At 48.2% G+C, this 14,971-nt stretch overlaps 1 protein-coding gene across 1 annotated transcript in view; it reads left to right on the top strand.

Annotated features, from left to right (window-relative positions):
- ZNF512B (zinc finger protein 512B) overlaps positions 1 to 14,971 on the top strand; it is an 88,829-nt gene that overhangs the window by 55,094 nt on the left and 18,764 nt on the right. The window contains exons 11-16 of the mRNA XM_058176717.1: positions 312 to 513; positions 4,321 to 4,406; positions 6,997 to 7,050; positions 10,391 to 10,582; positions 14,303 to 14,404; positions 14,530 to 14,592. Of these exons, the coding sequence (XP_058032700.1) occupies positions 312 to 513; positions 4,321 to 4,406; positions 6,997 to 7,050; positions 10,391 to 10,582; positions 14,303 to 14,404; positions 14,530 to 14,592 (699 nt within the window). The remainder of the gene's footprint in view (positions 1 to 311; positions 514 to 4,320; positions 4,407 to 6,996; positions 7,051 to 10,390; positions 10,583 to 14,302; positions 14,405 to 14,529; positions 14,593 to 14,971) is intronic.

The following is a 14,971-nucleotide window of genomic DNA, read 5'->3' on the forward strand; positions in this document are numbered from 1 at the left end:
TAAAACTTTTTCAATAAAAAAAAAAAGGAAAGTGCTTCAGTATCGGACAAAACCTCTACCGCCCACCATGAAAGTTGGAACGCCCAGTAGTGGGCGGTAGGGACCAGGTTGACTACCACTGGTCTAGACTAACTGCATACCTAGTTCCTGCAACTGCATACCTAGTTCCTGCAACTGTTCTTCATGCGTTTTTGTCTCCAGGCCCTTAGTTATTTTAGTTGCTCTTCTTTGCACTTTTTCCAAAGTCTAGGACTACCTGTACAGTTGATATGTGTGGGTAATTCCTACCCCTCCCCGATTTCTTTTTCTAGACTGCTCCTGTGGAAGCTGCTGTCCCTCTCGGTGAACTCGGAGACCGGGAAAGGCTGAGGAAAATGCTCAAGCAGATGGGGAAACTCAAATGTCCAAATGAGGTATTGATTTTGCTGTCTGCTAGGATGTTTATAACAAGGTCACCTATACCAATAGACGAGAATATTTGTAGCCTAGGGCTGAAGTGTTGTGGGATCCTTGGTGCTCTCTGAGGTTGGTATTTTTCTTGCAGATGTTTCATTACCCAACTAGGTAACATCCTCAGGGCTAGAGGGAAGCGGGGTTTGTGGAGTGGAAGAGGAGGAGGACTCTAGGGTCCTTGATGCTCTCTGAGCTTGGTTTTCCTGTAGATGTTTCATTACCCAACTAGGTTCATATCATCAGAGCTAGAAGAGAGTGAGTGTTGTGTCTGCGCCCCCCGAGCCGGGCCTCCTGCCAGAAAGTGACTTGGAAAGTGAGGGGGAAGGGCCGTCAGGACTTACCTCAGGAGCACCGGCTTCCCTGGCTCAGCTCCAGGAGCCAGAGGCAGGCCAGGTGGAGGAGATAACGAGGCCTCCGTCCCCTGACTCTTCCCCCCCAGGCCACGCCTCCAGACCCAGCTGATGGCCCTACTCACATTGGGGAGGCACACTGGATCTGATTTTTATCTCTGGACAGTGGTTAAATGATCTGGATTTAGGAGATTTAATTACCGAGCCATTGTCATGGTCAGATCATTTTCTCCTTCGTCTAGACTTTTGGACCACCGCTCAACACCTCAGGGAGACGGGACCAACACGCTGGTTCCGTCCCAGGCGCCTGATGGACCCGGAGAGGTTCCTGATGGAGCTTGGGCCACTTCCTGAGGATCTGGCCCACGGCATGGCTGAGGAATTAGTTGCGGCCTGGGAACGGGCCGCAACTGGCCCTTTAGACCGTGTCGTGCCTTTGCGGCCCCTGACCCGGCGCAGATCTCAACCAGCCCCCTGGTTCTCCGAGGGGCTGAGGGAGATGAAACGCCGGAGAAGACACCTAGAGAGTGTCTGGAGATCCAGCCGTTCCGAGGCTGACTGGACACTAGTTAGGTCCTATAGTAGGACTTACCTAGTGGCACTGAGGGAAGCGAAGCGTTCTTACGTTTCCTCCCTCATTGCGTCGGCAGATAACCGCCCGGCGGCCCTGTTTCGGGTGACCTGCTCCCTCCTCCATCAGGAGGTGCGGGATGACCCCTTACAGGGCCGTGCTGAGGAGTTTAGTGGTTATCTATATGATAAAATTGTTCAGCTTCGGGACGGAGTGGATCAACAGTGGGTAGATCCAGGTGAGGGGCTGGAGACCCGTCTTGTTGAGACTATTTGGGATGGATTTGACCCTGTGACTCCTGAGGACATGGACAGGTTGTTGGGGCGGTTGAATGCCACCACATGTTTATTGGACCCTGCCCCTCCTGGTTGGTGCTGGCCACACAGGAGGTGACACGAGGCTGGTTCCAGGGGATTATAAATGCTTCTTTGATGGAGGGTGTTTTCCCCGCCACCTTGAAAGAGGCGATGGTGAGGCCCTTCCTCAAGAAGCCCTTCCTGGACCCGGCTGTTTTAGGAAATTATCGTCCTGTCTCCAACCTTCGCTTTGTGGCGAAGGTTGTTGAGAGTGTGGTGGCACGTCAATTACCCCAATATCTGGAGGAATCTGTCTATCTAGACCCGTTCCAGTCTGGCTTCCGAGCCGGGTACAGTACGGAGACGGCTTTGGTCGCGTTGGTTGATGATCTCTGGAGGGACAGGGACAGGGGTTGTTCCTCTGCCCTGGTCCTATTAGATCTCTCAGTGGCTTTTGATACCATCGACCATGGTATCCTGCTGCACCGGTTAGGGAGTTTGGGAGTGGGAGGCACCGTTTATCGGTGGTTCTCCTCCTATTTCTCTGACCAGTCGCAGATGGTGTTGGCAGGAGGGCAGAGATCGACCGCGAGGCCCCTCACATGTGGGGTGCTGCAGGGGTCAATTCTCTCGCCTCTCCTGTTCAACATCTATATGAAGCCACTGGGTGAGATCATCAATGGCTTTGGGGTGAGGTACCAACTGTACGCTGACGATACGCTGCTGTACTTTTCCACCCCAGGCCATCCCAACGAAGCCATTGAAGTGCTGTCCCGGTGTTTGGAAGCCGTACGGGTCTGGATGGGGAGAAACAGGCTCAAACTCAATCCCTCAAAGACGGAGTGGCTGTGGATGCCGGCACCCCGGTACAGTCAGCTGCAGCCGCGGCTGACTGTTGGGGGCGAATCATTGGCCCCAGTGGAAAGGGTGCGCAACTTGGGCGTCCTCCTGGATGGATGGTTGTCTTTTGAAGATCATTTGACGACCGTCGCCAGGAGGGCTTTTTACCAGGTTCGCCTGGTTCGCCAGTTGCGCCCCTTCCTTGACCGGGATGCCTTACGCACGGTCAGTCACGCCCTCCTTACCTCTCGCCTGGACTATTGCAATGCTCTCTACATGGGGCTCCCCTTGAAGAGTACCTGGTGGCTCCAGTTGGTTCAGAAAGCGGCTGCGCGGGTGATAGTGGGAGCCACACGTTGCTCCCATGTAACACCTCTCCTGTGCAGTCTGCACTGGCTACCTGTGGTCTTTCGGGTGCACTTCAAGGTGTTGGTGACTACCTTCAAAGCGCTCCATGGCTTAGGGCCAGGGTACTTACGGGACCGCCTGCTGTTACCGAATGCCTCCCACCGACCTGTACGCTCGCACAGAGAGGGACTCCTTAGGGTGCCGTCCGCCAAGCAATGTCGGCTGGAGGCCCCCAGGGGGAGGGCCTTCTCTGTGGGGGCTCCCACCCTTTGGAACGAACTTCCCCCTGGACTTCGGCAACTGCCGGACCTTTGGACTTTCCGCCTATCTGTTTGTTCGCGCAGGACTAGCATAGGATTTTAATAGGATTTTAATTAGTTTTAATGTTTTAACATTTTATAATTTGGGGTTTTATTCTAAATGTTTTAATTCGGCCATTTGTATAAGAAGTTTTTTAATTATGGTTTTATGTGTATATTGCTGTTGTTTTTTATTATGGCTGTAAGTCCTTCGGGAGAAGGGCGGTATAAAAATTTAATAAATAATAATAATAATAAATAATAATAATAATAAAATAATAACTTACGTAACATGAACTAAACTTATACGCGGGCGATACAAATAGTATATTTTCAGAAATTTAAATTGTCACGGGGAATTTTATGAAAACCTAATGAAAATGTTTTTAAATAATGCTATGAATTTTAAAAGTCATTTAAATTAAAAAAAAAAGGAAAGTGCTGAAAGATTACTGATAGGACAGTATTGGAAGAAAAAAGAAGTACCTACAATAGGAGAATGGATATTGAAAGTTGCCAATTTGGCTGAGATAGCAAAAATCTCAGCCTTTTTGAAAGACAATATGCAAGAAAGATATTTAAATGAATGGAAAAAAAGGATTGACCATATTCAAAACAGATATCAGACTGAGAGTTATCAGACTGCCTTTGAACGATTAGGATGTATTATTTTTGATTGTTTTGGGGGAGGTTAGGAATTGATGAGAATTGTAGGAGTATAATTGAGTTAGGAGGGAAAAATTTATAGCATATGTTAGTTTTATTTTTAACTACACCTTGTGTTTGTTCTGGGAAGTCGGGGGTGGGTGGGAGGGGTTTGTGAAGGAAGGGGAGGGAAGCAGGCGGGAAAGTTTAGTAAAACTTTTTCAATAAAAAAAAAAAAAGGAAAGTGCTTCAGTATCGGACAAAACCTCTACCGCCCACCATGAAAGTTGGAACGCCCAAGTAGTGGGCGGTAGGGACCAGGTTGACTACCACTGGTCTAGACTAACCATACCTAGTTCCTGCAACTGTTCTTCATGCGTTTTTGTCTCCAGGCCCTTAGTTATTTTAGTTGCTCTTCTTTGCACTTTTTCCAAAGTCTAGGACTACCTGTACAGTTGATATGTGTGGGTAATTCCTACCCCTCCCCGATTTCTTTTTCAAGACTGCTCCTGTGGAAGCTGCTGTCCCTCTCGGTGAACTCGGAGACCGGGAAAGGCTGAGGAAAATGCTCAAGCAGATGGGGAAACTCAAATGTCCAAATGAGGTATTGATTTTGCTGTCTGCTAGGATGTTTATAACAAGGTCACCTATACCAATAGACGAGAATATTTGTAGCCTAGGGCTGAAGTGTTGTGGGATCCTTGGTGCTCTCTGAGGTTGGTATTTTTCTTGCAGATGTTTCATTACCCAGCTAGGTAACATCCTCAGGGCTAGAGGGAAGCGGGGTTTGTGGAGTGGAAGAGGAGGAGGACTCTAAGGTCCTTGATGCTCTCTGAGCTTGGTTTCCCTGTAGATGTTTCATTACCCAACTAGGTTCATATCATCAGAGCTAGAAGAGAGTGAGTGTTGTGTCTGCGCCCCCCGAGCCGGGCCTCCTGCCAGAAAGTGACTTGGAAAGTGAGGGGGAAGGGCCGTCAGGACTTACCTCGGGAGCATCGGCTTCCCTGGCTCAGCTCCAGGAGCCAGAGGCAGGCCAGGTGGAGGAGATAACGAGGCCTCCGTCCCCTGACTCTTCCCCCCCCCAGGCCACGTCTCCAGACCCAGCTGATGGCAATCAGGCCTGGCTGGACCCTAGGTTTCGTAGGCAGGAGAGGCGGGAACAACAGAAGCAGGGGTGGGGCAGGCCTAGGAAGTGCTGAGTCATGGAGCCACACCCCACAGGATATAAAAGGCGGCGAGAGCTGCTGTGTCTCTTCGTAACAGGCAAATCAACTGCTTGACTAGAGCTGAAGTTCTGTTTGTTGACTCATCGGCGTCGAGGGAGATAACAGAGACACTTGGCAGGCGCTCGCTAGTTTGCTGCCAGAGCTGATAGTTGCCGGCTAATCAAGTCATCGCTCGGACGGAGGCGAGGGGGGACAGAACAGTGAGGTTGGAAGAGAAGGAGGAGGAGGAATAATGTGAGGTCCTTGGTGCTCTCTGAGCTTGGTGGTTTTCCTGCAGACATTTCATTACCCAACTGGGTAACATTCTCAGGGCTAGTAGGGAGTGAGGTTTGCAGCTGCAGCAAAACCCACTATTTTATGTTCTTACGTCTTTTGTTTCTTTTTTAAAAAATAATTATTTTTTTTCCAAGCAAATCGAATCAATGGGTGAACAGCGTGGCACCTGAGTGTCATACATTCTAATACAAATAAAACTGGTAAAATCAATCATAGTTATTACATTCAATCAACTTATTTATATACCCTGTTTCCCCTAAAATAAGACATCTCCTGATAATAAGCCCAATCGAGCTTTTGAGCGCACGGCAGTAAGGCCAAGTGCTTATTTTAGGGTTCAAAAAAATATAAGAGAGGGTCTTATTTTTTAGGGAAAACATGGTGTTTCTAATAACGATACACAATTATAACAAGTTGCAATCTGTCACCATTCAATTATTCCATGTTTTCTTTATTTCATTATATAGAAGTGCCTGCACTAACATTCCCCCTTCTCTTCTTTCTATCACTTATTCTAACTTTTAATTCTATCACCTTTTACTGGAAAAAAAATTCTTTCTATTCTACCTAACTTCTAGTCGTGTCACCCACCTAAAAAAAAACAGAAAAGAGAGAGAGAGAGAGAGAAAAGTAACCTAACTACTAGTCGTATTACCTGCCTAGAAAAAAGAAAAGGAAAAAAGAAAAGAAGAAAAGAAAGGGAAGGGAAGGGAAAGGAAAGGAAAGGAAAGGAAAGGAAAGGAAAGGAAAGGAAAGGAAAGGAAAGGAAAGGAAAGGAAAGGAAAGGAAAGGAAAGGAAAGGAAAGGAAAGGAAAGGAAAGGAAAGGAAAGGAAAGGAAAGGAAAGGGAAGGAAAGGAAAGGAAAGGAAAGGAAAGGAAAGGAAAGGAAAGGAAAGGAAAGGAAAGGAAAGGAAAGGAAAGGAAAGGAAAGGAAAGGAAAGGAAAGGAAAGGAAAGGAAAGGAAAGGAAAGGAAAGGACAGGACAGGAAAGGACAGGAAAGGAAAGGAAAGGAAAGGAAAGGAAAGGAAAGGAAAGGAAAGGAAAGGAAAGGAAAGGAAAGGAAAGGAAAGGAAAGGAAAGGAAAGGAAAGGAAAGGAAAGGAAAGGAAAGGAAAGGAAAGGAAAGGAAAGGAAAGGAAAGGAAAGGAAAGGAAAGGAAAGGAAAGGAAAGGAAAGGAAAGGAAAGGAAAGGAAAGGAAAGGAAAGGAAAGGAAAGGAAAGGAAAGGAAAGGAAAGGAAAGGAAAGGAAAGGAAAGGAAAGGAAAGGAAAGGAAAGGAAAGGAAAGGAAAGGAAAGGAAAGGAAAGGAAAGGAAAGGAAAGGAAAGGAAAGGAAAGGAAAGGAAAGGAAAGGAAAGGAAAGGAAAGGAAAGGAAAGGAAAGGAAAGGAAAGGAAAGGAAAGGAAAGGAAAGGAAAGGAAAGGAAAGGAAAGGAAAGGAAAGGAAAGGAAAGGAAAGGAAAGGAAAGGAAAGGAAAGGAAAGGAAAGGAAAGGAAAGGAAAGGAAAGGAAAGGAAAGGAAAGGAAAGGAAAGGAAAGGAAAGGAAAGGAAAGGAAAGGAAAGGAAAGGAAAGGAAAGGAAAGGAAAGGAAAGGAAAGGAAAGGAAAGGAAAGGAAAGGAAAAGGAAAGGAAAGGAAAGGAAAGGAAAGGAAAGGAAAGGAAAGGAAAGGAAAGGAAAGGAAAGGAAAGGAAAGGAAAGGTCAAAAGCTGGGCATGACTACCACATCCGCTCCGAGCATCCGGCGACGGTGAGCCCCTGAGCCTCCCGCCAGGTGTCCTTGTCACCGACCACTGTGCTGGTATTTAAAAAGCGTTATGGGTAGCCCTCGACTTACGACCGCAAATGGGGGGGGGGTTGGGGCTTTAAATCTCATTGTTAAGCAGCGTGGTCATGATGTGAGACATTGCGTGAACTGATTTTTACAACCTTTCTTGCCATAATGGTTAAGGGAATCCTAGTCGGTAAGTGAATCGTACGGTCGTTGGGTGCAAGAATCCCAGAATCAAAATTCTGAATTGTGCAATATTTGTCTGGAGTGGTGTAGGGTTTCCTGCCTGGGGGGGCGGGGTTGGACTAGAAGACCTCCAAGGTCCCTTCCAACTCTGTTATTCTAGAATAGAATAGAACAGAATAGAATAGAATAGAATAGAATAGAATAGAATAGAATAGAATAGAATAGAATAGAATAGAAATTTTATTGGCCAAGTGTGATTGGACACACAAGGAATTTGTCTTGGTGCAGATGCTCTCAGTGGACATAAAAGAAAAGATACCTTCATCAAGGTACAACATTTACAACACAATTGATGGTCAATATATCAATATAAATCATAAGGATTGCTAGCAACAAGTTATAGTCATACAGTCATAAGTGGAAAGAGATTGGTGATGGGAACGATGAGAAGATTAATAGTAGTTACCGTATATACTCGAATATAAGCCGATCCGAGTATAAGCCGAGGTCCCCAATTTTACCCCAAAAAACTGGGGTAAACTGGGGACTCGAGTATAAGCCGAGGGAGGGAAATGAGGCAGCTACCGGTCAGGGAAAGCCTCCCTCCCTCAGCCGAGAAGGCTGGCGGCTCCCCCGCCCCGCCCTCTCACTGCACCGGCAGGGCTTCCCCGCGCTAATGCAAAAGCCCGCCAAGTTTGCACCATCCGGTATAATGTGAAAAAAAGAAGAAAAAAAAAAAACTCGAGTATAAGCCGAGGGGACGTTTTTCAGCACAAAAAACGTGCTGAAAAACTCGGCTTATACTTGAGTATATACGGTAATTAATTAATTAATATTAATTCTATTCAATATAGAACTGCAAGCGAGGCTGTTGATGTGTTTGCCGTTGAGGCTATTTGTGCGTTGTGCAAACACATCAACAGCCTCGCTTGGAGTTCTCTACAGGTAGTCCTCGACTTACAGCCACTATTGGGGCCAAAATTTCTGTTGCTAAGAGAGACATTTGTTAAGTGAGTTTTCCCCCCAACGTACGACCTTTCTTGCCACATCTCTTAAGTGCGTCACTGTGTTTGTTAAGTTAGTAACACGGCTGTTAAGGGAATCTGGCTTCCCCATTGACACTGCTCGTCGCAAGGATGCAAAAGGGGATCCCGGGACCCCGGGACCCGCTGCGACCGTCATAAATATGAGTCAATGGCCAAGCGTGTGAATTTTGATCATGCGACTGCAGGTATGCTGCCAGCGGTCGTAAGTGTGAAAACTAGTCACTTTTTTTCAGTGCCTCTGTAACTTTGAATGGTCACTAAACAAATCGTTGTAACTCGAGGACTATCTGTACTGTACAATTTAGTATAGAACTCCAAGGGGTGTGTGTGTGTGTGTGTGTGTGTGTGTGTGTGTGTGTGTGTGTTCTCCATCATTTGCTGGGCCATAATAAATATACTGAGTTACTGTGCAGCAATCAGTAGGTAGAGCTCGCCCCCCCCCTTCCTTCCTCTCTTCCTCTCTTCCTCTCTCTCTCTCTCCCCCTTCCTCTCTCCTTTCCTCTCTCCCTCCCTCTCCCTCTCTCTCCCTCCTCTCTCTCCCTCCTCTCTCTCCCTCCTCTCTCTCTCTCTCCCCTCCTCTCTCTCTCTCTCCCTCCTCTCTCTCTCTCTCCCTCCTCTCTCTCCCTCCTCTCTCCCTCCTCTCTCTCTCTCCCTCTCTCTCTCCCTCCCTCTCTCTCTCCCCCCTCTCTCTCTCCCTCTCTCTCTCCCTCTCTCTCCCCTCCTCTCTCTCTCCTCTCTCTCTCTCCCCTCCTCTCTCTCCCTCTCTCTCTCTCTCTCCCTCCTTCTCTCTCTCCCTCTCTCTCCCTCTCTCTCTCCCTCCCTCTCTCTCCCTCCTCTCTTCCTCTCTTCCTCTCTCTCCCCTCCTCCCTTCCTTCCTCTATCCCTCTCTCTCTCTCCCCCTCTCTCTCTCCCTCCTCTCTCTCTCCCCTCCTCCTCTCTCTCTCCCTCCTCTCTCTCTCCCTCCGTCTCCCTCCCTCTCCTCTCTCTCCCTCCTCTCTCCCTCCCTCTCTCTCTCCCTCCCTCCCTCCCTCCCTCTGGCAGTCTTTCCTCTTTTCTTTGCCCAGAGACTTGCAAGCAAAGGTAACTATTCATTTGCAACGGTGTTTTAAAGACAGGCGGAGGCAGCCAGGTGATGTTAGGGCAGTTTTCCAAATCTGAAACCCACCGATGAGTTTTGAAGGGAGACGTTTGGGGATTGAAGGCCACAGACAATAGCTAGAAGTCACTAGGATTGGGCAACCTGCCCATCACCAAGGCCTCCTTCTTCTCCTTGGAAAGTTCTGAGGTTAAAAAAAAAGCAATCAAAAGGCCTTAATTGCCACCATGTCTTAATTTGTTTCCTTCCTCCCTCCATCCCTCTTCTTTTCCTTCACCTTTTCCGTCTCCATCTGCCTTCCTACCTCTCCTTCCTTTCCATCTGCATCCTCATCCTTCCACTTCATTCTCCATTTCCTTCTCTTCTCTGCCTCCATCTCTCTCTCTCTTGTCTCCATTCCATCCATTCCTCTTTTCCTTCCAGTGCTGTGCAGCCATTTATTGCAGCGTGTCCGGCTTAAAAGCCCATCTGGCCAACTGTAACAAGGTAATGGAGCTCCATAGTAAATCTCTCCCTACTGAATTGCAATTTGGTTTCTTTGTTGGCATGCAGAGGTTGGCCTGCCGTATCCCTCCGCAGACTGTAGGTGTTCTGTCCCACTCCCACTCCTGTTGTGTCTCGTCCGATCTCACCACAGCCGGGGCCTTCTTATCTGTCTCCATTTCCTTCATTCCTTCCCTCTCTCCCTCCCTCTCTCTTCCCATTCCCTTCGTCCCTCCCTTCCTCCCCCTTCCTTCTCCCTTTTCCTTTTCCTTCTCCTTGTCTATGTCTCCATTTCCTCTCTATCTCCATTCCCTTCCTCCCTCCCCTCTTCATTCTCCTTTTCGTCCTTCCCTTCCTTCCCTTCTCCTCTTCCCTCCCTCTCCTCCTCCCTCCCTTCCTCCTCCTCCTCCCCCCCTCTTTCCCCTCCTTCCTCCCTTCCTCCTCTCTTTCCCTTCTCTTCCTCCCTTCCAGCATCTGCCTTCATCACAGACCGCTTTTCTCTCCTCAGCCCCCAGAGCAGCTGGAGCTGAAACCCGAACCCAGCCCCGTGGAAGATTTCGAGAGGACCCCCAGCGGCCGCATCCGGCGCACCTCCGCCCAAGTCGCCGTCTTCCACTTGCAGGAAATAGCGGAGGACGAGCTAACCAAGGACTGGACCAAGCGGCGGATGAAGGACGATCTGGTCCCCGAAACAAAGCAAGTGAGCGACTGGGGTACCTGGAAGTTTCTCAAAGATGGCGGAGGGCGGGGGTGGGGTGGGAATCAGAGAATTTGGGGTTTTGTGGGGGGTCGAAGGCTTGAGGGTGATTGTGGCGTGCTTTCTATTGATCGGTTAAGATTTACATCCTGCCTTTTCTCCAAAATGGCTTCCATGGGTTTTCTCTTCATTTATCCTCACGACGACCCTGTCAGGTGGGCTGAGAGAGAAATATTGACCAAAGACACCTGTCTGATGGGTGATTTTTCCATAGGGATGATTTTGAACTCGGCTCTCTCTGGTCCTGATCTTGAATCTTAGCCACCCTGCTCCTATTCACCAGAGCCTGTTGGAGATCAGAGCAATATGCTAGGTGCCTGTCCTGTCTTTCTTATTTATTTATTTATTTATTTATTTATTTATTTATTTATTTATTTATTCATTCATTCATTCATTCATTCATTCATTCATTCATTCATTTATTTATTTATTTATTTGATTTTTATATCGCCCTTCTCTCGAAGGACTCAGGGCGGTTTACAGCCAACATAAAACGCAATTATAAATAGAATTAAATAGAATTAAAAAACATTTCAAAAATCTTATTCAAATTGGCAAACCCCATTTAAAAATTATAATAAAAATTATAAAAAACCCTTGTTCTTTGTTTGTTTGTTTTTTAATTATTTATATCCTATTTTTCTATTAACAATTCAAGGTGGTGAACATAACTAATACCTCTTTCTGCTCCTATTTTCCCCACAACAACAACCTTGCGAGGTAGGTTAGGCTAAGCGAGAGAGACTGGGCCAAAGTCACCCAGAGGCTTTCATGCCTAAGGTGGGACTAGAACTCACCGTCTCCTGGTGATTGGGTCAGAATCACCCAGCCAGGTCTAGTGCCTTATGCAGGATTAGAACTCACCGTCTCCTGGAGATTGGCCCAAAGTCACCCAATTGGCTTTCGTGTCTAAAACGGGACTTGAATTCAGAATCTCCCACTTTCTAGCCATGTGACGTAACCATTAGACCAAACTAGCTCTAACTGAGCAAATGTATGTGATTAAAAACAGGTGGAACTCAGAGAGTGGTGAGGACAGCAGAAAATATTGGCAGTTCCTTCTATCCAGGACACGGCATGTGAGCCATGCTTGAGCAGGGCCCTCAATATTGTCTGGGATACTACACATCCCCTTCACTACCTGTTCTCCTTATTATCTTCTGGGAGGGGGCTCCGTGGTACCCGAAGCAGAACACTCAGATTCAGCCAGAGTTTGTTCCATATAATATCAACCTTGTGAAGTCTCAAGCTTCCTCTTTCCGCCATGTATTTAAGATGGACAGTGATTAATTTTTATATGTATTTTTATACCTGTACTCTAACATACATTCATAGATAGATAGATAGATAGATAGATAGATAGATAGATAGATAGATAGATAGATACATAGATACATACATACATACATACATACATACTTATTTATTTATTTATTTATTTATTATTTAAACTTATATACCGCCCTATCTCCCAAAGGACTCAGGGCGGTTTACAGGCATATAAAAACATCAATATACAAATTAAAATAATCATTAAAAGACTTATTCTAATGCCAATAATTAATAATACCAATTAATAAAAATAGAAATATAAATATTAAAATCAATTTAAAACCCCTCTAAATTTAAAAATCTAAGCCAGTCCTGCACAGATGAATAAATGAGTCTTGAGCTCGCGACGGAAGGTTCGAAGATCTGGAAGTTGACGGAGTCCTGGGGGGAGTTCGTTCCAGAGGGCGGGAGCCCCCACAGAGAAGGCCCTTCCCCTGGGCGTCGCCAGACGACACTGCCTAGCTGACGGCACCCTGAGGAGTCCCTCTCTGTGAGAGCGCACGGGTCGGTGAGAGGTATCTGGTCGCAGTAGGCGGTCCCGTAGATAACCCGGCCCTATGCCATGGAGCGCTTTAAAGGTGGTCACCAAAACCTTGAAGCGCACCCGGAAGGCCACAGGTAGCCAGTGCAGCCTGCGCAGGATGGGTGTTATCACGGGAGCCACGAGGGCTCCATCTATCACCCGCAGCCGCATTCTGACTAACTGTAGCCTCCGGATGCCCTTCAAGGGAAGCCCCATGTAGAGAGCGTTGCAGTAATCCAGGCGAGACGTCACGAGAGCGTGAGTGACCGTGCATAGGGCCTCCCGGTCCAGAAAGGGGCGCAACTGGCGCACCAGGCGAACCTGGTAGAACGCTCTCCTGGAGACGGCCGTCAAATGATCTTCTAGAGACAGCCGTTCATCCAGGAGGACGCCTAAGTTGCGCACCCTCTCCATTGGGGCCAATGACTCGCCACCGATGGTCAGCCGCGGATTTAGCTGACTGTACCGGGATGCCGGCATCCACAGCCACTCTGTCTTGGAGGGATTGAGCTTGAGCCTGTTTCTCCCCATCCAGACCCGTACGGCCTCCAGACACCGGGACAGCACTTCAATAGCTTCGTTGGGGTGGTCCGGTGTGGAAAAGTACAACTGGGTGTCATCCGCATACAGCTGGTACCTCACACCGAACCCACTGATGATCTCACCCAGCGGCTTCATGTAGATGTTGAACAGAAGGGGCGAGGATCGATCCCGCGGCACCCCACAAGTGAGGCGCCCGGGCCGACCCCTGCCCCCCTGCCACCACCGACTGCGACCGGCCGGAGAGATAGGAGGAGAACCACCGGTAAACGGTGCCTCCCACTCCCAATCCCTCCAACCGGCGCAGCAGGATACCATGGTCGATGGTATCAAAAGCCGCTGAGAGGTCTAATAGGACCAGGGCAGAGGAACAACCCCTATCCCTGGCCCTCCAGAGATCATCCACCAACCGCAGCCCATTTTTGCTCCCAAGGGGGGGGTGCAGGAGGCCGAGCGCTGCCTGTCACACCCCCTGGCCACGCCCACCATGACCACGCCCACCCAAAGGGTCATTAAGGCAGAGAACCGGTTGTTAAATTATTTGAATCCCACCACTGCATACATGCGTATGTATATATTTTAGGGTGCAGGTATAGACGTACGTATATATAGAGGGACACAGTGGCTCAGGGGCTAGGACGTTGAGCTTCTCGATCGAAAGGTCGGCAGCTCAGCGGTTCGAATCCCTAGTGCTGCCGTGTAATGGGGTGAGCTCCCGTTACTTCTCCCAGCTTCTGCCAACCTAGCGGTTTTGAAAGCACGTAAAAATGAGAGTAGAAAAAACAGGGACCACCTTTGGTGGGAAGGGAACAGCGTTCCGTGCGCCTTTGGCGTTGAGTCATGCCGGTCACGTGACCACGGAGACGTCTTCGGACAGCGCTGGCTCTTGGGCTTTGAAACGGAGATGAGCGCCGCCCCCTAGAGTCAGGAACGACTAGCACGTATGTGCGAGGGGAACCTTTACCTTTATCTTACGTATATAGCATGTCTCTATGGGTGTTATGTACGTGTACACTTTTGAAAGAGCAGGATTTCATTTTTAACGTGTGCCAGTGTGCCCACAGTAAAAAAAAACCGACGGTAAATGTTACCTTATTTTATCTCAAATGCTTTCATCTTTTATCTTAAACGTTGAACCTCTTGGAGAGGCTGGCTGGAATGGGGTGGTGGTGGTGGTCGGTGATAAGAAATCCGGGAGACGTTCGCCGTGTTTTTTCCACGCGCTTGTAAATAGCATTCTGACGGTTGTGATCGTTGAATGTTGGCAGCTAAACTACACTCGGCCTGGGCTTCCCAAGTTGAACCCGCGGCTTCTGGAGGCCTGGAAGAATGAAGTCAAAGAAAAAGGACACATCAATTGCCCAAATGACGTGAGTGCTTTGGGTTTTACGGCCAGGAAAACGATTCTCGTTTCCATCGTTCCTGGATGGGATTTGAGGAACATTTGAATCCCAAACAGCGGTTCCTCACTCAGCTTATCTCTTTTCCCTTCCAGTGCTGTGCAGCCATTTATTGCAGCGTGTCCGGCTTAAAAGCCCATCTGGCCAACTGTAACAAGGTAATGGAGCTCCATAGTAAATCTCTCCCTACTGAATTGCAATTTGGTTTCTTTGTTGGCATGCAGAGGTTGGCCTGCCGTATCCCTCCGCAGACTGTAGGTGTTCTGTCCCACTCCCAATCCCTCCAACCGGCGCAGCAGGATACCATGGTCGATGGTATCAAAAGCCGCTGAGAGGTCTAATAGGACCAGGGCAGAGGAACAACCCCTATCCCTGGCCCTCCAGAGATCATCCTGTGACCAAAGCCGTCTCCATGCTGTAACCGGGCGGAAACCGGACTGGAGCAGGTCTAGATAGACAGTTTCATCCAGGTGCAAGGAAACTGATATGCCACCATACTCTCTACAACCTTCGCGGCGGGTTGGAGACGACGATAAT

Source organism: Ahaetulla prasina, chromosome 3 (genome assembly GCF_028640845.1).
Source record: "Ahaetulla prasina isolate Xishuangbanna chromosome 3, ASM2864084v1, whole genome shotgun sequence".
Taxonomy (NCBI): Eukaryota; Metazoa; Chordata; class Lepidosauria; order Squamata; family Colubridae; genus Ahaetulla; species Ahaetulla prasina.